Raw genomic sequence first — 26,143 nt, forward strand, 5'->3', positions numbered from 1 at the left:
TATTTTTTTGTTAAACACTACCAACTGTCTGTTATTTAATTACCTATATAATGTAGAAAATTATTCACTCCGAATTTTTAAAGTTAAGTAAGTTAAGTTTAGTAATTGTCATTTTAATAGGCAATGCCCACTCAAACAATGACTGAATATACCTTTTATATACAATAAAGTGAAATGGAAACTCGCGGTGAAAATATTTTTAAAATTTATCTAAAGTACAACAGAATCAAATTTCCATATTTTTTGCAATTTTATTTTTAATATGATTTCGAAACCGCCTGGGCGCCACTGCTCATAATTTATGAGCACGATCAGGCTGATGATTTAGGTCCTACAATCAACACTATATCTGAGTCGGCCATTTTTCGACAGTTAATCTACTTTAGCACAAATTAAAATTATTGAAATCATTTTGGATAAGGGCAGGAAGAAGATTTTATTTATTCTATTTTTGTTAGTATCAAATAAAAAAATGTTCTGATTTGCAAAATCGTGTATGGTTATAACGAAATATTTTATGTACCTACCTGTAAAAACATAGATACAACGCATACAAAAATAAGACTGAATTGCTTATATGTAACTTTTAATAAAATCCAAATATGCAAATAAGTAGAAACGAACTAGTTGAAAAGTATTTTGTTGTTTAATTCATTGGGATATTATACCCAGCAAGTAAAAGATTCTGAACAGTTAATGTAGGTACATTTATATTCATGCTCATTTTGTAGTCGAAGATAATATTTTTGTTGGTAAAACCTTCATTTGCATCTGAAACGGTGAATTCTTTGATCATTGGGTCATACGGGATTTACATACGTACCTTAATTAATTTTAACTTTATCTTACACAATACACATTTGTTGTACAAGATCTTTGCGTGTGCACCTAAATGTTAACTCATTTGACAGTGTCTGACGATATGTCCTGGGTTTAAACCCAATAAAAAGTTATCAAGGTTTATCAGCCAAGAAAGTAAAGCCATTGGTCTGAACCTGAGATATCACCCTGCTAATACCAGCACATTGGCTAGTTCTCATTGAGAATAGTGGCTGTTAATAAAATCATTGAACATTAAAAAAAATTACACGAATTAATACAGGAACTGTTTTCAATCTGAAGAGAGCTGTCCAATCTATATCGAGACTCCCTCAGGGATGTTTTTAACAGAATGGGTATTTATGTTTGCAGTTAAGTCACGTTTAATATTAACAACAATATGATGTTGGAATATTCACAACAATATAGTTCTTTTTGAAAAAAAAAAACAACAACAATCACTACATAGGTGCGAGCAGTTTCAGACTTCATAAGGTCATCTTTCCTCGGACATGGTAGTCGCTTCTTTTATATGATTCCACTGTTATTTTAAGCTTGCCCTATTAATACTTACGTTTCAATCTCATGCCAAAAAACATTGTTATCTTATTACTCAATAAGCTACTATAAAGATAAAAGATGATAAAAGTCAGTCAGTATTTGTCGATTTTCATGCATGGTAAATAATAAAATTGTATTTATTTACATACCTATGTAAATTGGTGGATAAAAGTAAAAAACGACCACATCTTCTCGGTAGAGTCTACATCACAAACCGGTGGAAATTTTATATAATTAATTACTAGTAATAGGAAATCATCAATGTATTTTTGAAAAATTGTATGAATGCGGATGCGTATAAAATAAATTTTCATATAAATCTACTACGCCACCGACATTCTTCACTTTACAAATACATTAAGCAATCGTTTAATTGGCGGAAACATTGTACTAGCTTAGCAGTAATCTTTATTTAAAATTAATAATTTAATAAAAACAATTGTGCACAAAAAATGATGTTTCCGTACTCTAAAAAAAAGGCAGCTGCAACAATAATCTCATATGAATACCATAACGATTTTATGTAGCCTTTATACTTTATATTTTTGGTAGTCATAACTAGAGATACGGAAACGCATATTTAGCTGTCACATTTACATAAATAGTAGTTTTCTTAATTCTTTCGTAATGCAGTATATTGAACACAATTTCCTTTTGTTCTTTAAAAATATCAGATGAGAAACACTTTAAAAAATTTACTTACACTAATGAATACAAACAATAATTTTAAAACTGATTTGTTAAGTTCTCCTATTTTAACTACACACAGTTATTAATATATCTTATATATCTTCGAAAGTTCCGAAAAAAAAACTCCATTTTATCACGTATCCATAATGAATAGCATAGATTATTCAAGATCTAAATTAAAGATATTCCGTCAAATGTCAAAGTTGTTTATTTGTCTTTACTCCTGTCATTGGAAGTCTAGTTCCTATACTATAAAGAAAGTTACTTCTACTGAAGTTTTAATAGCACAAAAATGCAAACGTTTCGGTTTAAATGGCACTTTACACACACGTTGCAACGATCTAAGCAAATAACAAACATTTTTATTTTGTATCTTTACAGTATTTAGAAATAGCATAAGGCATAAGTTGCTACTTTTCTATACTTATGATATATAATAAATATGTTATTAATGATTAAACTTATATGATCGAATTTTTTTATTAATTATCATTATGGCCATATCATACTAAACTTTAAATCAGAATATCACAATATGGATGTTATATATTATAAGCTGTAGTATATTTTGACTTTCTACAATCACTACTTATTTATTGTATACATCTTGTTTAAAGTCTGACAGGCTGACATTATTAAATCAAATTAAATAGAAAAAATGTATGAAACTTAGTTCAGATTATTACATACATATTCAAATTTATTAACTATTTAATATTAGAATTATTCTATTGTTCTAGTTTCTTAGTCTCGTAAGAAGTATATATACATCAAATATATATAAAGTACGTTGCAGCAGTATTTTTATCTTGCAAAAAAAATCGAATCGGCGTAAACAAGGCACCGTAGTATAAATAAAACCGCGGCTTATTCCTTCAAAACCTTTTTTATTTCAAAGTATTATCACGTATAGTGGCGATATCCCGATGCCACGTTTGAAAGACCTAAATGTTAACGATTCAATCGTTTGCAATTAGTAGAGAGCGAAGATTTAAACAATCGAAACGTCTGCACTCTGCACTATGTGACATGTCGCTCATTTTTTACGAAAAGGGTCAATAGCAATACAAACAAACACCGCACTCATATTTTAACTTTTTTAATAGGGATAACTTATATAATATGCTAGGGATAGTCCCAAGGATTCTTCTCTAGTGACAAAAGGAAAAACCATTCATAAATGGAGAATCACATTTTATCACCGCTCAATAAATACAGTCAACAGTAAGCATAATCTTAAACAATTTAATCCGTAAATGATATAGTCATTTTAGTCGCGCGTACGTCGCGCGACAGGGGAACACGCGGCGAATACGCGGGCCGGTCGGGGCGAGCGCGCCTCGGCGTCAGGGGCGCGGCGGGCGCGGGCGGCGCGGGCGCGCGCGGCGCGGCTAGGACGACGAGCCCGCCGCGAACAGCCCCGCGCTGAAGGCAGCCGGCGCCGCGCCCGCGCCCGCCGCGCTCGCGCCCGCGCCGCCCGCGCCCGCCCCCGCGCCCGCCGCGCCGCGCGGCTTGGGCATGGGCGGCTGCAGGTACTCGTGCCGCGCCAACCCGAACACGTCGATTCGCTCCTCCTTGCGATACGCCAAGCACGCGCGGATGAAGCTCTGGTATTAGAACACACGATTTGTTAATATACTTGATGTTTATTTTAAAATACAAAAAATTTATGATTTTTTTCCAAAAGATTGACAACCCTTTTTATAGCTCATCGATTTTACTTATTAGCAATCAAAACAATTAACCGATAGATATTGTGCATGGACATGAGCTAGTTATATTATAATAATAGATGATTACATTGGAAATTTTTCTATCGAAGTTATTGTCTTATTACAAAATATCTTATATAGTACATTTTTTTAATGTCACTCACCTTAGCCTCATTACTGACTGTAGGTTTGTTGGCAAACTGAACTTCAGTTGCCTTTAAAATAGTATTTTCTTCTAGAATTGTAGCCTGACTCTGGTTATGTCCAAAGGGCTTTTTGCCGTACAGGCATTGATAGAAGATAACACCTACACTCCAAACATCCACCTTACTACTGATCTTTGGTGGGTTCTTGCCGACTACAAAACACTCTGGTGGCAAATACCTTGAAAACAAAACAGTATATTTGATTTAATTTATTCTTCGCATTTATACTCACAAAAGAAAAAGCTGATAATATTAAATGTCAGATCTAATTATTGTATGATCATTGAGAATATTGAAAAATTGTTCTGTAGTTTATTGTTTTATTTAAAAAGGAATTCATATAGTAAAGTTTTAAGCAATATAATTATATTATTTACTTACCAATAAGTGCCTGCACCTTGGCTGGTTAGGTCCATGCCATGGTCAGGATTGTAGTTCTCCTCGTCCATCACCTTGGAAAGGCCAAAGTCCGTGATCTTGATTTCGCCGCAAACATTACCTTCCGTCAGCAGGATATTACCAGGCTTTAGGTCATAATGTATCACCGGCGGCTTAATCTCGTTCAGGTACTTAAGGGCTGACACTACTTGCATCACAATAGACCGCGCCTCACGCTCTGGTATTGTCTTATGCTAAAATAATTAGATACCGTGTCAATAGTTTTAATGTCAAATTAAAATAATATATATTCATCATGATAATAAATTCATTTGTTAAGTTAATACATAAGTATTTTATTTTTAATTACCTGTTTGAGATAGAAATCGAGGTCATGTCCATTGCAGTATTCAAGAACTGTACAAAACGAGTTTCCATCTATTTCAAACACATCATAAAGTTTAACAATCCGAGGGTGGTCTAGTGCCTTATGTATATTGTACTCCCTAAGTGCATGTCTGAAATGAATAAGACAAGGTTTAAATAATTTTTCAAAGCAATAGTTCATTTTGTCATACAATGTATATATCAACTATTCCACAAAAAAAGCTTATAATTGCGACACTAAATTAACAGGTTCTGGTTATAGAATGTGTTAAAAAAATGACAAAAAGCAGTGCAACAAAATGCCCATCAAAACTAAAGACATTTATATTGCTTAAACAGGGCTGGTATACAGACTCACTTGATGTAGTTGGCCTTTTTGTCCTCTTTCCAGTCTTTATTAAGCTGATGAACCTTGCAGGCAGTGTAACGCTGCTCCCGGAGATCAAATGCTTTATGAACTTCGCTAAATCCACCTTTACCCAAAAGCATTAGCAGCAAATATCTGGAAATATACAATCACATTATTATTATTATTATTATTTTTTATATGTCCGGGATGGCAAATGACTCTACTCCACCTGATGGTAAGTGGTAGTAGAGTCCAAACGCGACGGCGGCCAGTACAGTCGGGAACAATGTTCTGTACTAGCCGTCACCGCCCTGCCGGCCCGCAAGATACCTCTTCACGCCTCGTTTGAAGGAACCCGGGTTGTAAGAGGAGGGGAACACGTGAGCTGGTAAGGAATTCCATATTTTGGTAGTGCGACAAAGAAAGGAGTTGCCAATTTTCTTTGTGCGCGATGGAATTGATGTCACAGTTAGGCGGTGACATCGAGAACCAGCTCGCGTGGACGAAACATACTGTAATAATACTGTATAAAAAAAATATTTAACAAAATTTATTTTTGTCTTTTGATTGCAATGTTTTTACTTTCAGTTACTATTGTATCAAAGTTAAATCAACACCTTACCTATCAGAGAGCACAGGATGCTGTGAAAAACGGCTTTGGTCTTCATTATGTATCCGCTTTAGTTCTCGAATGTGTAGGTTTCTTTCTCTTTCTAATTTTTCCATTTCTAGCTGCAAATCTGTATCTTCTTTTTTTAAGGCACTTTGCCTCAACTACAAAGAATAAGATAATATTAGCATTTGTATACAAATATTATTTTGATATTTCAGTAACTATCTCAGAAACAAAAAAAAAGCAAGAATAGTAAGCATGCATGCATGCATATTTATATTGATCTTACAGAAAAATTGAAACCATTCTGTCTAAGTTTAACTGACCTTTAATATCTCATCAGCCTCATAGTACTCTTGCCACGTCATACTGGGCAGCGGGTCAGGTTTGAGGAAGGTGGGCGCGTCCGTGCCGTTATGCAGCGGCTGCGGCTGCGGCGTTGTGGGCGCAGATACGCTGGACGTACGCTTGCCTCGTCCGCCACCGCCCTCGTTGTTTGAGGGCCGCTTCTTCGACAATAATTTCTTCTGCCTATCAATCTCCTCTTTCTCTGCTGTGATTTCTTCCTGCCGCCTTTAAAAGAGTAAATGATTATTTGTTTGGTTATTCAAAACACAAACTATGTGATTAAAAGCATATTATATTAAACCACTATGTACATCTATCTTACTGTAACTAAAATGAACCAACCTTGTAAGTTCTTGAAATGCATATCCATCAGTCCAGTTCTCTTGGAAAGTAGCACCGACACGCTGTGTAACAAACTGTCCAAGCCTTAATCTATTTTGCATACATCTCTGTCGTGCTTCCTTTTTTTCAATAGTACTTTTCTCATTTAACAATTTCTTTACCACTTCTATACATTTGTTTATATGTGACTTATGCTGATCTATAACCTGAAATTTTTAAATTGATTTAAGTAACTTACATTTGACTCTGTGAACTAAATAGTTACTTAATACATATTTGTTACCATACCTTGCTCTGTGCTTGAACTTGATGTTTTAACTCTTCATTACTTCTTGTTAATTCTTCTATTCTATTGTTTCTTACTTCTAAGTCAGATGAAGCTTGAGTTTCTAACTCTTGTATCCTCTGACATGTCAGTTCTGTTTGAATCTGTACCAAAAATCAAACATTATTTAACTAGTAGCTTCTCCGTGCGGTTTCACCGCGTTAAACGCTATGGCTCCTATGGGTCATAGTGTGACGTTATGATTATAGTCTGTAACCTTTCTTAATAAATGGGTCGGTCCGATACAAAAAGTTATTTTTAATCATACTGGTAGATTAAGTTGTGTATAGAATTGGATGAGATTATATTGGATGTTGAAACAAACACACTTAAACTTAATATAGTATAGATATAAAAGATATTGAAATAACATGGACAAAGTTTATTGATTGCAAAAATACCTACCTGTTTTACAGAAGTGTGAGGTCGCTGTTGTGAGGCGGAACGTAAAAAGTCAGCTCCCGAAGGTAGTAACGATGAAGGTGACGGTGGGTACTACAAAATAAATTTATTTATATTATTATAATTTTATTTCTTATTTTAAAATGTTTTTAAACAACGAGTAAATTATAAAAATGATATTAAAGATGTGCAATTGTACATCAATCTATCAGAATCTAACAATATCATATATTCATTCAATGTTTAGCAACAAGTTCCACATAATTTAAGTAATTTTTATTTGCTCCTGACCAAATATTATGGTATCCAAAAATATAATGATAGGATTTCGGACACAGCAGACAATCTCAAGAGAGATTTGTCAACTTTGTAGTACATATTATGGTGTAAAGTGTGTGCAAACACAGGTGCACTCTATTCCCTAACTCATAATTCAATGGTACGGCAACCCTAAAACCCAATAACTTTATATTGGCCCAACCTTTGATTTTCACCCAGGACCTAAAGGTCTGTGTTCTTATATCTAGCCACTAGACCAACGAGGTAGGCAGGCAGTCAGCCAAAAATATAAGAACACTCTCATAATCCGACAATACCAGTAAAAAGGAAAACATGAATGATTTTATGTGCATTCTCAGACATGGACTCTAAACACAGATAACACAAAACTCTTGTCTTCTCTAAGAATTTCTAGAAGATACCCTCTAGTAACTAGACTGACAATGCAGTTAAACTACATGCAATATATTGTTTACTGATTATTAAATACTAACTGTTTTTAGTAACTTAATACTTGAGAATAATAAAATACAATAAATATTTTGTTACCATAGGATAATTAGCGCCCTGCGGTGAAGGTGACTTAGCTCCGGCATGCCGAACAGGACTGGATGAGGGGTGTTTAGAAAAATATTCTCGAATATTTTTATCTGATGAATTGTGCCTCTGTTTACCTCCACCTCCTCCACCACCGCCTACACCTTCTTCCCCTGGGAAAACATATTATTAAGGTAATTATGAATTCTATCATTTATATTTATCATAAATAAAAACTAAGTATAAACTCAAAATTTTGTATATATTATAGTTATAGTTTAGACTATATGCAGCTTGCTACTAAATGAGATTTTACCCTATAATATACTTTATATCTTATCTCAGATCAAATCAAATCAAAATATCTTTTATTCAAATAGACTTTTACAAGTACTTATGAATCCTCAAGCGCTAACAATATAATAAATACCACACCTTTTCGTTTCCTCTTTCTTTCTGGCATTGCTATAGTAGGTGTGGCACCACTCGGTGGCACAAGAGCACTGCCGGGGACTGCATTTGAACCTCGCATAGCGGCAGATTTTTCAGGAGTCAAGGCATCGACTTCTTTGTCACTATGCGAAGACCCTGAAAGGATGCGCAAGATATTGCTATAATTATAAAGAAATATTATTTTTGACAACATTAAAGGGTACTATAATTTATAAATAACAGTTTATTATTTTGTAAGAACTTAAGAAATAAATTTACCTACACATTCAAAATTAGGACATACAAGAAAATCTACTGGTCACAAGCTCAGTGTTCAGGGAAATAAACATTAACTCACTTTTCGACAAAGAGCTGAGCAGACCGATGTGGTTCACGTTAGTTCCACTTTTATAGTCATGCATTGTGTCACGCAATAGTTTTGGATCACAGAAGAAATAATTACACTTTCACAGTTCCTATCCGGCATTATACACGAAAAGTTGACGTCACAATCCTTTTTTCGATGGCAGTTATCCATAGAAGTTTTAGTCCTCAAAGTTCGTAAATAAGATTAGCTTCCAGCGAATTTGTGAGCGTTTAGTGGCAAACACTAACTTCACTGATCACATCACAAGGTTAAACTGCACTTCTACCACTTGTACACACTTTACCTGTGCTCATATTGGAGTCCTGATTATGTAGTGGCTGCCCCGTGTTGACAGTAGTTTGTGGTGCCATCTGAATTTGTGACCCAGCTGACATCTGTAAAGAAAGATGGCGTCTTTACATATGACTCGCCCAGTTTATTTCTGTTTTCACGTACAGTACGGGCATTTATAATCACAATTAACACTACTCACAAATTATTTACGCGTTAATAAGTTCATTTTTGATAATTTTCTTAAGTTTTCGCTTCAATAGTCCGTATAACCTAACTTGTTTGACAAGTCGTAAACGCCAGTCGTCGGCTCGCGACAATCGGATACGCATCCGCGGGGAGCGTTGAAGCGGGGGGCTGGAGAATGGAGATCGTCACGAAGTTCGCTTCGAATGTAATAATAATAACGACGGGCGAGGCGCCATTTTACAAGGATACAAGGCCAGAAGCATTGTTAATCCAATAAAACATAACACTGATATGGCCATAAATTGAAAGTTTTATATACATGTACTCTGCAAGTTTGGCGTGACCGGTGTAGATCGCATTAGAATTTAGAACGGCAGGTCAACAGCCTATAATTGCATTGTAGGATATCGCAATTTTTTTAAAATAGTTTTTGAAATTAATAAGAAACTTTAATTTTGGTTTGATGTAATACAGAAGATAAGTAGATATGGAATTTGCACAATAATATGCGGAAAGGTTCAGCAAAAAGATGAAATCAAGAATATGTAATGAAAATATACAAAATCAGTCGGAATGAAATCGACTTGACCGATTATTCCCGCAACGAGGTGCGGTGGCAACGGCGGGTGGCGGGCGGAGTGCCACCGACCTGCGGCGAACGAGTACGTGATATCGGCGCTCGTGCCCCACAACAAACTGCTTACTGGACGTGTTACGTAGGCGTCTGTGCCGCGATGTACCAACATAAACAGATATGAAGGTAGGTACGTACTATGTACGTACCTACCTAAATGTACATAGGTATGCCGTATGTGGCCAAGCACCACGCACGATAATCTTTTAACGTAACAAACATTGTAAATAATTATTATTTATAGAGATAAATAAACCGTAACCATAACATTGACTTCAGTTATTTTATTGCTCCTAGATTAAAAAATATAGCATTTCATGTTTTTATCAAATAATAATTAGATACATTTAGTAAATTACATGTAAAACGAAAACAATTATGATAACTATCATGATAATACGCAGGCCAAACTACAGACGTAGGAACTTGTAATGTTACGTACCATCCCGTTTTTATAATTCTTGTTATTACCACGTCTCAAATAACAATACTAATTTTTCACCTGCCTAGAAAAAATGTGATTCACCAAAATCAGGTAGAGCTAAATTTCTTTTGAATGGTAAACAATTTTACAAAAAAATACGGTTTGTTGAATGATTTTTATCTTATTTTAGTTACGAGAAAATATAATTCACAAAACAAAAATAAAATAACAACATCAAGCTTTCGTGCGATAAATAGTACGATCAAATATATTATGTTGCTAAATAAAAATAATGTTAGGAAATTGCTTGAGCTACATTCAATCAGTGTCTTTGTTCTATTGTTCTTTATGTTACTGGAAAGACCGAAGATAACGCATATTACCGCTTTTATATTAAGTCTCATTAAATTTAATTTCATTTTCAAAGTATATGCTGAGATGTGGTCATAAATAAATAATCCTATTAATAAAATTAATTGCAGTCACCAATAATAGTCATCTTGCAAACAAACACTAATTGTTTCAACGTTACAGAGCCTTAAGGTTATTATCATACAATACATTTGCAGTGATTTTTTAAATGAATTGAAAATCGAACCTGAGCTTGCTCATCGGATATTATACTAGAAAATAAAAGGCCGTGGGTTCAAAACGGGGCAAGCACCTTTGAGTTTTCGTGCGTTTAAATCGCATTTATAGCAGATTTCGTATCTGGCGGTGAAAGAAAACATCGTGAGGAAACCTACACAGGTCTGATGAAACTCTGACATATTTATCCACCACTCAAAGTTAGAGAAGCTTGGTGAAATAAGCACCAATCTATTAATCTTATTCTTATCGAAGTGTAGTTTCAATAATACAATAATGTAATAATTGTAGATTGAATTCATTTTAATCGATTACAAGGTAAGCGTTGCTAAAGAAAAGCAATTCGTTTAGATACTATTTCAATATGTATGTTAAAAGTTTTAGTCTAAAAACAAATACCAAATCAGATTTTACCAATATACAAAAGGAAATAAACAGTCGTAGTTAAGACTTTTGCAGCTGACACTCTACTCTGACCAAATAAAAACCGTAATAAATTCAAAGAATAATACCTTTTTTTATTCTTGCATTATTTAAAATTCTTATACATAAACATAGTTATGTTTTTATACCAGCTGCTTCAAAAGCTATGTAAATTTAATGTTTTCTGAACATTGCGACTTTAAAAAATTATAATTGAAATACAACATTAATATAATGTAATAAATATAAATTTAACCGACTATAATGCTTCACCTTATCTTCGCAGAAATACAAACAGCTTATTTCACGAGTCGCTATATAAAGTAAGGTTACGTAACATTTTATTGTAAACAATACACAGCTTCAGTTAGCTATGTTAAATTTCAAATGGAAAATACATAGATTTTATTGAATTCGTTATCGCAAACTTTTTGTAATACTATGTTATCTAATAAAGCGGAGTAGCTATCGATAATAATATTTATAAAATAAATAACGATCACAAAAACTTGTGAGTTTTGGACACAGCGTATCACGGTGAAAACATATCATACGGGCATATTAGTATTATCATCGTAACGTTGCCGCTCTGCACTCCCTCCGGTGCCTCCTGCCCCCGCCTCTTCAATTCAAAGCAACCCACCTCCTTGCTGAACTAACAACTGAGCAATATTTAAGCGAATGCAACGCATTTCGACTGAATCAAATTAACGATAAGAATAATAATGTATCACGTGATGTCGATATGAGTTAGAATATCGACGTCTCATTTTCTGGCAAGGCTAACTGACGTGTGTATCAGATAACAAGCGTTAGAATCAGTCAATTTACAAACAAATTAAAAACTAACATATAGAATAGTCACGTATGCAATTTCTATATTTAACACCAAAAAAATAAAGAAGTTTGTTTTTTTAATTTTTAGATATTATTTACGTAAACATTACTGTTCCGTATAACAGAATTTTCATATCACAATAAATCAAGTTTCAAGGCTTTTTATTATATATTTACATCGTATTATATTTTATGAGATATACTTTATTACTTCAATGCAGTCAAATAGAAAATCGCCGATGAGAGAGTTCGTCGCAAACTGGTTGAACTACATATAATGTATTAATATTTCTCAACTAGAAGTTATGGCCCTACAGAATTACTTTTTATTACATATAAAAAACCTATGAAAATATCAAGTCACTTGACCTTAATTTGTCTAAAAAAATCGAAAGAAAATGAGATTATAATTTTTAAACCTTTGACCGGGCGGTAATTACGTTAAATCATTGCATTTATGTGTTATGGCGTTTATGAGATGTTAAAGGATTCATGCAAGGAGTGTGAATGATATTTTTCCGTCGGTTGATATACTTATGTTTAGGCAAGGGATCACTAGAGAAGAGTATCAGAACTTAAAATACTGAATTTAAGTATAATAATAGCGAAGTTCGTGCGGGTCGTAACTATCAAATATTATATATTAATGTGTAATCATTTAGTTAATGTCTAAAACGTCGAATGATTTACCTCGTAGAACTTATTGTCGTGTCTATATTTAGCACACCTAGCACCAGGCGAATGGAAAGTTAGCGAGCTGGCAACAATATTTACGTACGTCGAAGCATAATATATTATTGGTCCACGTACCATATACCTCGAGCATTCGCATAATTAATTAATGTTAGATTAATTGACATCAAATTCTTCGAAGAAAAAAAGAGTAATAAAAAGTTTATAATAAAAATGCACAAGAGTTACGTAACTATTTCTTAATGTTAACGGTACATTTATAAACTTACAAAGACTGATATAAAATAGTGTTTATCATAAGAAATATTCTTTTTAATTTCCGTTAAAAGAAATTAAATTGTATTAAGGGGTAATGAACACTGCCTTGTCGCTGTATGTTCCAAAAAGTTGAATGTATTCTATTATGCAATTTAATCGATATTTAATAATTCTAGATTAATACATTCGGTCAAAGTGATAATAATAATAAAACAAAATGTGTGGTCAAGGATCAGAAAAACAAGAATTGTTTGGTCGTTTTATAAAATAGCAAGATTGTTAGGGGCGTGTGCATAAACTGCGCCGCAGGAAACTGCGTCTCGATGTTGAAGACAATCAATACTCAGTCACATCTCTGTCCCGCATTCATTGTGGAAGCGCAGTTCCACGGACCCCGAAATCCCCTCTTCCGGTGCGGTATTCAGCCGCGTGCTGTTTAACCCAATTTTCTAGTGCGAGGGGTGTGCAGGCCCCGAGGTGAGAGCGGGCGAGGGAGGGCAGGGCGCAATACCAGCCACAAGTGTGCAACGCCAACGAGGCGCCACAAGATTCGAATCCGACCCTGCACTATTGATTATTTATTGTGCTAGCATTCTATGCACTAACAGCTAACTTCTCATATTAACGTTTTATAGCTTACGAGTTAGTTAACGGTCTTTATTTTATTTTCGCCAAAAAGCTTTCACTTGAGTAAGTTTTTTTGAACATAAATCATTGTTTGATAGTTTAGTGACGTGACTTTATTAACAAACGTGACTTACATTATTACACCACTCTTTTTTTTAAATTTATCTGTTACAGATAAGTTTTATCATCATTTTAGCGATTTTTACATTTCGTAGATATTAAAAATAAACTTGTATCCGTTTTACAATATATATATATATATATATATATATATATATATATATATATATATATATATATATATATATATATATATATATATATATATATATTTTTATAGAATAGGAAGGCGGACGAGCATATGGGCCACCTGATGGTAAGTGGTCACCAACGCTCTTAGACATTAGCATTGTAAGAAATGTCAACCATCGCTTACATATCCAATGCGCCACCAACCTTGGGAACTAAGATTTTATGTCCCTTGTGCCTGTAATTACACTGGCTCACTCACCCTTCAAACCGGAACACAACAATATCAAGTATTGCTGTTTTGCGGTAGAATATCTGATGAGTGGGTGGTACCTACCCAGACGAGCTTGCACAAAGCCCTACCACCAGTAAATATATATATATATATATATATATATATATAGAATAAATGTAAGCCATGTTTCTTTACAAAACATTTTAAGTTAGTAAAGATTTATAATAAATATTTGTTTAAAAGTAACAAGTAGTTGATATTTAACCACAAAAGTAGTTATTTAGCAACTCGGTGATAACATAACTATTCACTTATCAATAAATGAGTAATATATTTTTTAAAGTAACGTGTATTTAAAATTGCGTTACTAAAAAGATTTAAAATGAGTCTGCACTTTGAGATAAAACTTAAAAAAAATTAAACAAGAACGAATCAAGACTTCCAAAAAATGATTTCTAGCTTAAGAATCTAAGAAAGTGAGATAGTTTCTTTCAAATTTACATGAGCGGCAGCATGAGTTTTACTGGTGGTAGAGCTTTGTGCAAGCTCGTCTGGGTAGGTACCACCCACTCATCAGATATTCTACCACAAAACAGCAGTACTTGGTATTGTTGTATTCAGGTTTGAAGGGTGAGTGAGCCAGTGTAATTAAATTACAGGCACAAAGGACATAACATCTTAGTTCCCAAGGTTGGTGGCGCATTGGTGATGTAAGCGATGGTTAACATTTCCTACAATGCTAATGTCTAAGGGCGTTTGGTGACCACTTACCATCAGGTGGCCCATATGCTCGTCCGCCTTCCTATTCTATAAAAAAAAAAAACAATTTTGTTTTACATTATGATTAACAACCGATAATCTTATATTTATTTAGCAAAAACGTGTCTATTATAAACTAAGTTCTATTTTTATAACTTGTTTGGCTAATAACAAGAGTATAAATATAAAATTCTACTACTAATATGATTACGCATTAGAAGCAGTATAGATAAAAGAGGTCACTAAAAGCTGAAATTTTTATTAATCGAAGATATTAATTGAATGTATACATGTATGTATATACCTATATATCTTATTGTCGAATACGATTCGAGTCGACAAAGCAAGTCAAGCGAGCGTAGCGAGCATGCGCGGCGCTCCATTCACAACAAATGACGTGTCGCCTTGGGGCGAACCGGCTGGCTAATGCGCTCTACTTATCGCAAGTTTTTACTACAATTGAAATAAGTAAAATTAAGGATTTGCCATATAAATTTACTTGAAATGTGGTAATCAATCATGTTATATTTGTCTTTATAAAACGGTTTGTATATAGTTATAAGAACCGGCGTTTCAAGCCGGCCGGTGCGGCGCAGTGGGTCAGGCGAGGCGGTACGGGCGGACCTTGCAATGTCGCGGCGTGACGCTCAGCTGACGCATGACAGACCGCCCGCCCGCCTCCGCTAGCCCCGCAGCGCGCGTTCATTGCCTCCGCGGCAGTCTGTACGAGCGGACGTTTCGTATGCAATGTACGTGACGTAAACATTACATTTAAACAATTACGATTTTACTTTCGAAAACACGTCCTATGATGGTAGCGATATATAGTACTGCTAAATTTAATATCCAATTTTCATAATTTGTGCCTCGTGCCTGAATAGTGAAATGTATACCAATTGTTAGTGAGTGCGATTTAGATAAATTATGCTGGAGTGCGGTGACGATCGGTGCGAAAGGTCGGGTTGTGTAAAAATAACTGCGGAACCGGGCGGCTAAGCGTTGGAATGAGGTTTGGCGGCACATTGTAGCCGAGGCGGGGCGAGGCCGAATGCGCCATGTTATAATTTCCCTTCGTGTTGAATGTGCAAACCGACCGATTGAACGCTGTTTTACGCCCACCTATTTTTCTCTATTTCCTTTTAAACGACTACAGAAATCAAATATAAACTTCGGTTTCAAATTTAGGTAACGTGCAACACCCAACATACTTTGTAATTCGATATATGTATTCATAACTGCAATTATGTGTATAGAAAAATATAAATAGATTATATTTGCCTAAAAGTGAAAATAAAAGTGTACACATAAAACAAATGTAAAGGTGTTGTTTACCAAAACAACGTGTGTAATAAGATATTTTGATGTTGCATGTGTATGTTTATGGGGTAGTTGGCTGGTGATAGACAGACGCGGGGCGCGGTGCAGTGTCGGTGACCCCGCGGCCCCGAGCCTAAGCCGCTTGCCATGCTCATCGAGGCCGTCCGCAAAACCGCCGACATATTCTAGCTCTCTTGCACACGCAAATATCTACATTCTCGACTTTAGTTGTCACTCTCGCCAACATTGTCCCCGTGTTGAGTCGACATGTTTTCAATTAATTATCTTTATTTTCATAAACATGTCCATTTTGTATTCAAAAGATAAGATAAATAAACGATAGCAATTAAATAACGTTGCGATGACTAATTTAATATAAGTACCAAATTACTGGACAGCCGTTCTTTTATATGTATATTTGAATACGTCTTAATAAAATACTAAAATATAATTTTACCGTTTTATAGATCCAGTTAAATCGATAAATCAATATTATTATCGGTCGTCGCACGAACCCAATAAAACCATCAAGGTGACTGGCGCCACGCAGTAAGTGTAGCACAGATACAATAATCTAAATTTAGCGTATGCCATCATGCAATAGATAGTCATACAATGCGAGCGGCGGCCAAAGCGATATGTGATAATATTATGAGACGTACGTTTGAAAGTAAAACCAAAAATGGCTAAACTCACCGTCCTGAACTCGGTGACTCGTTGGGTTTCTACTAGTATCGCCCCTGCGCTCACCTGCAAGCACGCGATCAATGCGCTCATGTAAACCATGCGTTTAGAAACCCCTCTATGCTTTAAGAGCGATTTATAATTAGAACTGTTTTGTATTACAATATTCTGAACAGCGTTCCGCATACGTAACAATTTCATTACATAGGTATAGTTCATTTTATTGAGATTTATATCATTTTCTTAAAATCAATTTCATTACAAGTTCCGATACTAAATTTATTGCATTTGAATAATGCAAAGAGTCCAACAGAGCAATGTTCTAAATGTATTACGTAGGCACTTTGCGCTCTGATTCCGCGCAGTCAGGCAGTGAGAGCACCAATCTGTTTGTAGGTTGATAAGTCACAAACGTACATTTACCGGCAAACTATTTATGTCCGTCCGCCATCTTGTTGTCGAATGACGAAATGGTAGTCTCATACCTACGACGCTCATTATAATAGACCGAGAACGGTACGCCATAACAACCAATATAGGTGTAGTACATACATTGCGATAAATAATTAAGAAAATGTGGGTCGACTTCAAATAATTGCAATTGTTAGTTACTCACATATAATGATGATGATGAGCGAATAATGGGCTTATTTGTTAAAAAGAGATCATTTGAATAACCCATAAAGCAAAACAACGTATAAAACCAATGCCCTGGCGCGGCAAAATGACGCGTCAATAGGTCCACGGAGGGGAACAGAAGAGAAGTGCGGGAAGGGGGGACGGACGGAGGCGAGACACATAATGGAATTACATATCTACATCACTTACTTGCCCGAGACCACAATATATGTGTATAAACTATCTATATATATAGATATAATATAAGCGGTGCGACACAGCACAATGATCTGCCGTGGCGTGTAAGCGCAACAGCGGGTCAGGTAATTAAGTTAACCGAAGCCGCCGTATTATCAGAAATCATGTGATTTCAAAATAAGATATCACCAACAATAAAACCAATTTTACACCTACTATTGGTTCATAGACGAAAGATTAACACAAATGATTATAGGAAATAATTAATAAATATTACGGCCGTTACATCGTAAGTAAAAGAATTAAATAAAGAAGTAATAACAAAATGAACGGATATTTAATGACATCATATCGAATATAAGTTGTTCGGGCCTGTTTCTTTCCATAATTGTAGCGATGCGGCCATTTTCTTTTGTACACGTAAGCGTGAGCTTGTGTGCTGACGTAGCCCAGTGATACATAGCAACGTCTCCGCGTTACCGATAAACTGAACTAACAACCTAACTGAGCCACACAGAAATCCGAGAGTCGAGAGAACAAAAGAATCGTCATAAAAACATCATTGTAACTGTGTTCGAAGGCTAATAGTAAATGCAATGATATAAATATTAATTATCTACCTGTACATCTAAAGTTTCCGTTTTATCTTGTAATTGATAGATTGCGGTAATTAAAAGAGAAAACGATACTGACAAAATATTTTAAAATTAAATACAAACTTAATAATTAGTAAATATAAATATAGAAATAGGCTAAAAGCTACCTAAGGTTTTTGTGTTATTTAACTGAAGAAAAGGTTGAAGTCTTATTATTATCAAAAATTGTAAAATAAAAGTTTTTGGAAAAAAATGGATGCTGACCTTGGCGCCCAGAAAGCGAGCTTCCAGCAACTCCTGCTTGCGAGGGTCCAGCGCCGCCTGGAAATGCTCCATCTTGACGCCAGCGCCTAACAACAACACACCATGAGTACACATTAATAGGCGCTGGATAATGTGTTCGAGAAATTTTCTTCGTCCAATAAAAAATATTTTTTTATTAAAAAAAAAATTCTAGACTTTTTGAGATATTTTGTATATATTAATCGTCGTGATATGTATAAAGTTTTACTTTAAATAACAATGATATTAAATGAAATATATTTTATATCCATTTTCTTATTGACGTATAGATTATATATATAGAGGTATACTATTAAAGATGAAAAGATTGAACAAATTACCACACACAAACCACATAGGACCACCGCCAGTGTTGCTACCATAAACAAATTATTTATTAAATTCTCACTTTCATTTCAATTTCTTACAATCGATTGAAAGTGTAGGATAATTCAACAGACGTCGATTAAGAGCTATTATGTGTCCATATGTATTTTAGTTGAGAGAACAATATATATAGAACGACCGCTACACAAATGTTTATTTAATCATACTCTCAGAAATAATTACTATAGAAATACAGGTATTACATATTTAATAATCTATAAAATGGATTCAATTGTAACAATCAATATGATAATTCAATTAACTTTTTGAATGTAATATAGAATTAATATTATAATATTCTTTCAAGTTCTTGAATCTGATAATAAATACAGTAACAGCCTACGAATGTCCTACTGCTGGGCTAACGCCTCCTCTCCCTTTTTGAGGAGAAGGTTAAGGTCGATAATAAATAGATTTTACTGGTGGTAGGGCTTTGTGCAAGCTCGTCTGGGTAGGTACCACCCACTCATCAGATATTCTACCGCAAAACAGCAATACTTGATATTGTTGTGTTCCGGTTTGAAGGGTGAGTGAGCCAGTGTAATTACAGGCACAAGGGACATAAAATCTTAGTTCCCAAGGTTGGTGGCGCATTGGATATGTAAGCGATGGTTGACATTTCTTACAATGCCAATGTCTAAGAGCGTTGGTGACCACTTACCATCAGGTGGCCCATATGCTCGTCCGCCTTCCTTTTCTATAAAAAAAAAAAAAAGATAAACAACAATTATTATAAATACCTCAGGCATGTCATATATATATTCATTTTGAAGTATCAAAAATCAATCACTGTCGATCATTTGGGCTATGAAGTTAGGTAAAAAAACTTGTTTATATAATAATTAAATATACATTTAATTTAAAGTATACAGGCGAAGAGTGTTCAAATAATATATACTATTGAATAAATATTTTCCAATTGCTTAGGTAAATGTATCATAATAAATGTTGTTAAAAATATCCATATCACGCTAATTCACTACAATATACACACATATAAATTATTTTCATACAATTATTTAAAATTACGAGTTAAATAGTGTGCCAATTATACACAATATATATAATTTGTAAGAATCTGATTTGTATCACGATTTTTTTTTTGTTATGAAATGCTCATTTGTAAGTAAGCTGATATTCCATTTCTCGTATGTTTTATTCGAAAGGATTGAAAACACCCAAAATATTTGTTTAATTAAACGATCAAACAATTTACTAAGATGGTTTAACAGGTTTCAATTTCGTAAATTTGAGTTTTTAGCATCGTTAATAGAACACAATAAATTAATTTGCAAATTAAATGCTTTGCACTCGTATCATTTTAAAAACTTTTAGTAGAAAATGGTTGCACACTAATATTCTCAAATCAAATCAAGTTAAGAATCGTTTCCAATATAAAGACAATATTTGCGTATTGATAGTTCAAATTCTACAACAGTTTAATTAAATTTATGAAGACACGGCAATTGCAAGTGAGCGAGTCGACATAAAATATATGTATTTAGAAAATTATTAAATTATTATTGTTTCATATAAAAATATATATTTATTTGAAATCTACCAGAAAGCTTTTTAACAGGTTTGTTATGATGTAAAAAATACTAGTGTATTAAAAAACGTTTATGCGACATTCCTTAACAATTTTTATGAACTGATAATTGTATTTTTATAATTATTTTCTTAGCTCCTGTCATAAAGACATTGGACCGCGAAAGAATTAGTTATCATGGCTAGTCAAGAAAGACAGTTACTAAGTTTATAAGTGGTCCTCCGTCCTCGTATTGATATTACGTCGCAATTTATAGAAAAAAAGGTTTATTTTTATTATAATATTTTATTTATATACGAGTCTACGTTTGGATTCTAAAATGTAGTTTAATGAAAGCATTTAATTAGGCATATAAACACAATTAATTGGATGTTTATGACCATCATGTACGTTCATAAAAATAAAATATTTTTCAAAAATCTACTAAAAAATGAAAAAATAATAATAATATAAATTTACATATTAAATAATTCACTAAAATATTAAAAAATAGACTAAATTTGTATTATTTAGACTTTTAGACTATTTATCTGACTTTCCTGAAGGCCCTGCAGTCCAGTCCAAATATGGATAACATAGGCTCTGTGTCCAGTAACAAAGAACCCTCGTCATGCATTATATTTGCATTTTATGTTTTTAAAATGTCCTATTAATCATTTAAAAATCTAAACTGTTATTATATTCCAGCTCTGAATTATGATAGTAAACAGTTTTCAACGAATTCTAATAATAGTGTATTATAATAGTCTGAAGAAATTACCTCTTAGATATAATTTTTTGTTTAGTAAGTATTGATTTTGATATTAGAAAATCCGAATACTAAACATGTTAACTAAGGTAGTAAAATGGTATTTCATATTAACCTTGTATCATTTTTTGAAAAACAAGTTAATAATAATATATGCAATACATATAAGAAACTATAATATATTTTTTATAAGTAATTAATTTTTTTTTGAGTTTTAAGTGCAAATAAATAAAAGATTGATTTTGGTAATAACTATTAAAATTATGTATCTTTTTTACTGTTTTTGAGAATTTATATAAAAATATAAAAAATATGTGGCTTAAGTTAAGCTCGTCGATGAAAAAAAATAGTTTTAAGTGACTTTGTATATGTGAGAAAATTACTGGAATCAAGACGGACGGATAAGACGTCACGCAAGATTTCGATACGAATATTCTTATATAACAACTGTGTTTATAAAAAAGAATCAGTAAAATAGCATGAGGGGAGGGGAGGACGGGGTTTTGGCGCAGTATCTGGAGCAGACAGTGAGTTGGGAGAAGTTAGGCACCGTTATTTATATAGGTATGTATGTATGTTCAATGTACATATTGATCGCCTCCCCGGGCCACTCGCCACTATGATCTCACCTCCATCCTCTGTGACTCCCTCCCCCGTCGCACCGCCTACCGCATAGCCTGTAAAGCCTACAACGAACTGACTGTCGAACATGGCCAACTTGACGAATGATTAAATATTCTTAAGTTACCTCAAATTTAAAAAACTAAACTGGACCTTTAATAACCATGTTTCAGTTTATATTTTATTATGTGGCTTTTTCTAGTTGCATAACTATTAAATAAATGGAATGAGATTTAATTTAACAAGTTTATTTTTTATTGATTACTTTCAAGTAGGTAGCTGTAGGTAGCAAAGCTGAAGCAGTAAAAGTCCTTACACAAAAAATTACTTCGCCAATTTCTTTCCGATGTTTTGAAAGTTATGGTTTCAGTTTATATAAAGCCTTTTGAAACATTGTACTTTTTTGTTTGACTTGAAATATAATCAAGACTTTAATATAACAGGTAATCTAGTTGACCACACACCTCTGATCAAATGTTAAAAAAACATTTACTTAGTTGTATGTGGAACGTGCTCCTTGCACCTTGCGAGTAATGTACATATGCATAGGTAGGAATTTTAAAATATTTAAAGACTAAGGTCAAAGCGTTTGTACACTTTGGAAATACGTAAAGCAGAATTGTCAATCTTAAAGTATGTAATGGTATAGAAATAAGTGTACCGATATTGTTTATGTATAAAATCGTCACTCAACAATTCAATCTTGCCATGCAACGTGCGTTATAGGCATTTGTTATTAAGTACATAACGGAACCAATGTTAGTATGTTATTAAATACTAGACGTTACCTAGATGGCCCAGTGGATTACGAATTCAAATCTTGACTTTTGACTCTTGCGTGAAATCTTTGTGACTTGTATTTATAATATATCTTGCCCAGCGGTGAAAGAAAAACCCATAAAAGAATCCTGTATCATGTCAAATGTAATTCTATCAATCCGCAAACTAGCAGATGGATGGAATAAGCTCTGAACTTCGATCAAATCCCGACGGGAGAGAGACCTTTATTTTGCAATGGGACAGTTAAGACTTGTTACTTTAAACGTTTCATACGTTACATACGATTCTCTCGAAATAATTATGAATAAGTTTTGTTGATACAGTAACAAGCATCGAACACACATAAACTTAGTATTTATAAGAAGGAAGATTACTATTTTTTATAGCTTAAATTTATCTTTATAATAAATAAATAAATTAAAATTTATCTTCAACAAAATTAAAGTACTTGAGTACGATTTGTTTAGTTTCAAACATTTATTCTATAGAATTACGGCTTTACTATTATAATAAATGTATAACGAGTGACCAGTTACATAACAACTGATTTCTTTCTTTCTGTCATCAGAAGTTTGACATTCGAAGGAGTAGAGCTAACACAACTCGTGCCATAGGTCTCATACGAGCCAACAAAAATACTGTCGAATCCCTGCGCCGAAGGAATGGAATATAAAATTAATGGGAAATAAGCAAGCCAATGATGGTGGAAACATTAGAAGAACGATACTAACGCTATAAGGTCTAAGTAAACGAAATGTAATGTGTATTTTGTTATTGTATGTTATATTTAAGTTTAAACGTCCATAATATAAAACGTTTTTTAAGATTTACTTAGTTTGTTTCAGTGCTATATGTAATTAATTATTATATACATGTATTAAAATAAAATAGTAATCGTTTCATTTGAAATTTACTAATAAATTTTAATGTCTCATGTAAAACTTTAAGCAGAATTTTACTTCCATAATTTACAATAAAAGCGACATATTAACAAGCTGTTTAATAACAATAGTAATTTAGCCTGAAATTAGATCGATAAGAAGTCATTTTTAAGTGAAAGGGATTGGGAGTATTCTATTTCAAGGTTACAATAACCTTTAACGTTTTATATTTTTTTAACCTTTTACCATTTAATATAAAGATTTTACAGAACTGTAAATGTTAAGTACATTGATACTCTCTCTATTGAAATAAATAAATAAAAATAAAACTATTTTATAGATTATACGTATGACTTATGTGGAAAATATTCCTTTACGTACTATTTTCAAAGATAAAGTTTTATTATTACCAGTATAAATGACAATTTTCTACAAATTTAGGTTACTGGTGAAGATAACAAGAAGCACGATTGAAACCTTGAAGGGCTTGAATCTTGATACGTGCGATTTTCGCATATGAGAAAATATTTAACCGGTTTTGATGATATTCACTTGGGCACAAGGAGTAAATAAATACGTGAAAACCTGTTCACGAAAGATGTAAAAATTTCGTTTTCACATCGTACACGAAAAGCTTTTTCGTTTCTTTAATTGTAATAAAAATCTATTTTTTTTTTAATGTAACTTGCGATGATTACCGCGAGAGATTAGGGAGTAAATGTCATAAGCATTGACGTGTTACACAGAACCGTTGTATTCATTTTAAAGTAATAATATTGGCATTAAATAAAAAAATATATTTAATATTAACAACCTAAAACAATTTAAGTCTGGTATTCATTAAGTACCGAATTTAAGAAAAAAAAAATATGATGAGTCTTGTGACCTTGAAAATAACTTCTTTTTACCTACATACTTTTTTTTTTTGTTTTAAGTACATTTTGCAATATTGCGATTATATAATAGATACAAAATAAAATTATAATAATCAATGTCTAAACATCTTTGTAAGAAGTATTTTAATGACAGATGAAGATACCACTGACACTATTGCATAACTCTCGCCTTTTTATGTCAGTAATGAAAACAAAACGTACTAAATAAATAATGTTATTACGTAGATACTAAATAGTTAGCTCTGCCAACAGATTATTTTATATTTTAATAAATATTTAAACAACTTAAACATTTGAACAAATTACTAAATAAGAACAACAATAATATAATTTTAATTTTCATTTACTGTTTAATTTTCTCCAAATTTTTAAGCCATATGCTTATTTAATGTTAATTTTTATGACAATTTGACGTTTTAACCTTACTTTTAAAAAATAGGTATGAAGGTATTTAATTATTATCAATTATTCAAGAACTCGGTAATTAATGTCTTGATTATATTCTCAGATTTACACGATAATTATTTTACGAAGTGTTATAGAATAGACCAAAACAAGTAATATTTATTTAAGTATTAGCAAATACATCTTTACAGTCGTTATGTGCATTATGATCTTTAATATGTAAAACAACAATATCAGAAACAGAATCTTTACGTAGACGTGCGCTTAACAAACGAATGATTGGCAGAAAATAGTGGCTGACAATTATGCTGTGTGTACAAAGTTACAAATAAATTCACCGCGTGAGCGATATGAGTGAGAAGCGAGCAGCTGTTATTGTATACGGACAGTCGTGAGTCGTCGAGAGTTAAGCGAGTGAGTGCAGAGCACTGGCGGCCGTCACCGCAGATAGTAGACACCCACCCTTGCAGCGGGAGTTGCGCCGGCCGCGCTCGTTCGGACGATCGCTCATCGCAAACGACTCCTTGAAATGCATCTTCCAACTCCGCTCCGTACCCCATTCACATTCACGTTTATCATCAGCACACAATCCGAACACTAAAACCGACTACCGTCGCACACTATTAGTTTCGTCTACTGTTAAGAGAAGCGCTTTGCGCTATATTACCGAATTAGATATATAATAGGGACCGATGTAGACGAGGTAACGAAACGCAAGTTTCATTAGGCGCGAACCTATACGACAATCGGCCCCGGGCGTGGACTGGCTCGTGATGCGAACGGCCGTCGCCGTCGCCTCTACCGCGAGACCGGACCTCGCGTCTCGGGGTGAGGATGCGGGAATCGGCTTCGGCGCAATACCCGTCACGAAAATAATAGGAACAGTGAGTGCACCTCAGAGGCGCGACGCGACGCGGTCGGTGCGAGCGAGACGCGGATAAACACCAGACTGTTTACTTACGGTGTTCGAGAGCGGGGCGCCGGGGCGCGGTGCGGGGGCGATTGCCTGCAATCCGCGCGGTGCAATTACGGGCTCGTACTCCACAATTTTATCCTAACATGGGCTCATATAAATATTTCAAGTAAAAGTAAAAAAAGCTATATACCAATGATTTCATAGTTACGGAAATTGCGAAATGAACCCTACTTTACCATTTATAAGATATTCTTAAAAGTACGAGTATAATAATATATAATAAGAAGGAACCCGTTTTTTAATAATCGTGA

General features: G+C 33.8%; 1 protein-coding gene across 6 annotated transcripts; it reads right to left on the minus strand.

Moving 5' to 3' along the window:
- Positions 1-3,153: 3,153 nt before the first annotated feature.
- Positions 3,154-25,851, minus strand: LOC126770288 (serine/threonine-protein kinase tousled-like 2). Of its 6 annotated transcripts, XM_050489620.1 has the most exons (17): positions 25,379-25,851; positions 18,632-18,717; positions 16,968-17,021; positions 9,052-9,142; positions 8,384-8,536; positions 7,961-8,121; positions 7,136-7,225; positions 6,694-6,834; positions 6,406-6,611; positions 6,042-6,288; positions 5,725-5,876; positions 5,112-5,255; positions 4,737-4,884; positions 4,370-4,620; positions 3,947-4,166; positions 3,576-3,677; positions 3,154-3,422 (listed from the first exon to the last, which is right to left on the minus strand). In XM_050489620.1, exons 1-17 carry the CDS (start codon positions 25,449-25,451, stop codon positions 3,417-3,419), a joined length of 2,325 nt encoding a protein of 774 aa, XP_050345577.1. In that variant the 5' UTR covers positions 25,452-25,851; the 3' UTR covers positions 3,154-3,416. The 6 variants fall into 6 exon arrangements, with proteins under 6 accessions (XP_050345577.1, XP_050345573.1, XP_050345574.1 ...); XM_050489616.1 differs by having other exon boundaries at positions 3,154-3,677; XM_050489617.1 differs by lacking the exon at positions 16,968-17,021 and having other exon boundaries at positions 3,154-3,677.
- Positions 25,852-26,143: the final 292 nt, after the last annotated feature.

This window comes from Nymphalis io, chromosome 8 (genome assembly GCF_905147045.1).
Source record: "Nymphalis io chromosome 8, ilAglIoxx1.1, whole genome shotgun sequence".
NCBI classification, from domain to species: domain Eukaryota; kingdom Metazoa; phylum Arthropoda; class Insecta; order Lepidoptera; family Nymphalidae; genus Nymphalis; species Nymphalis io.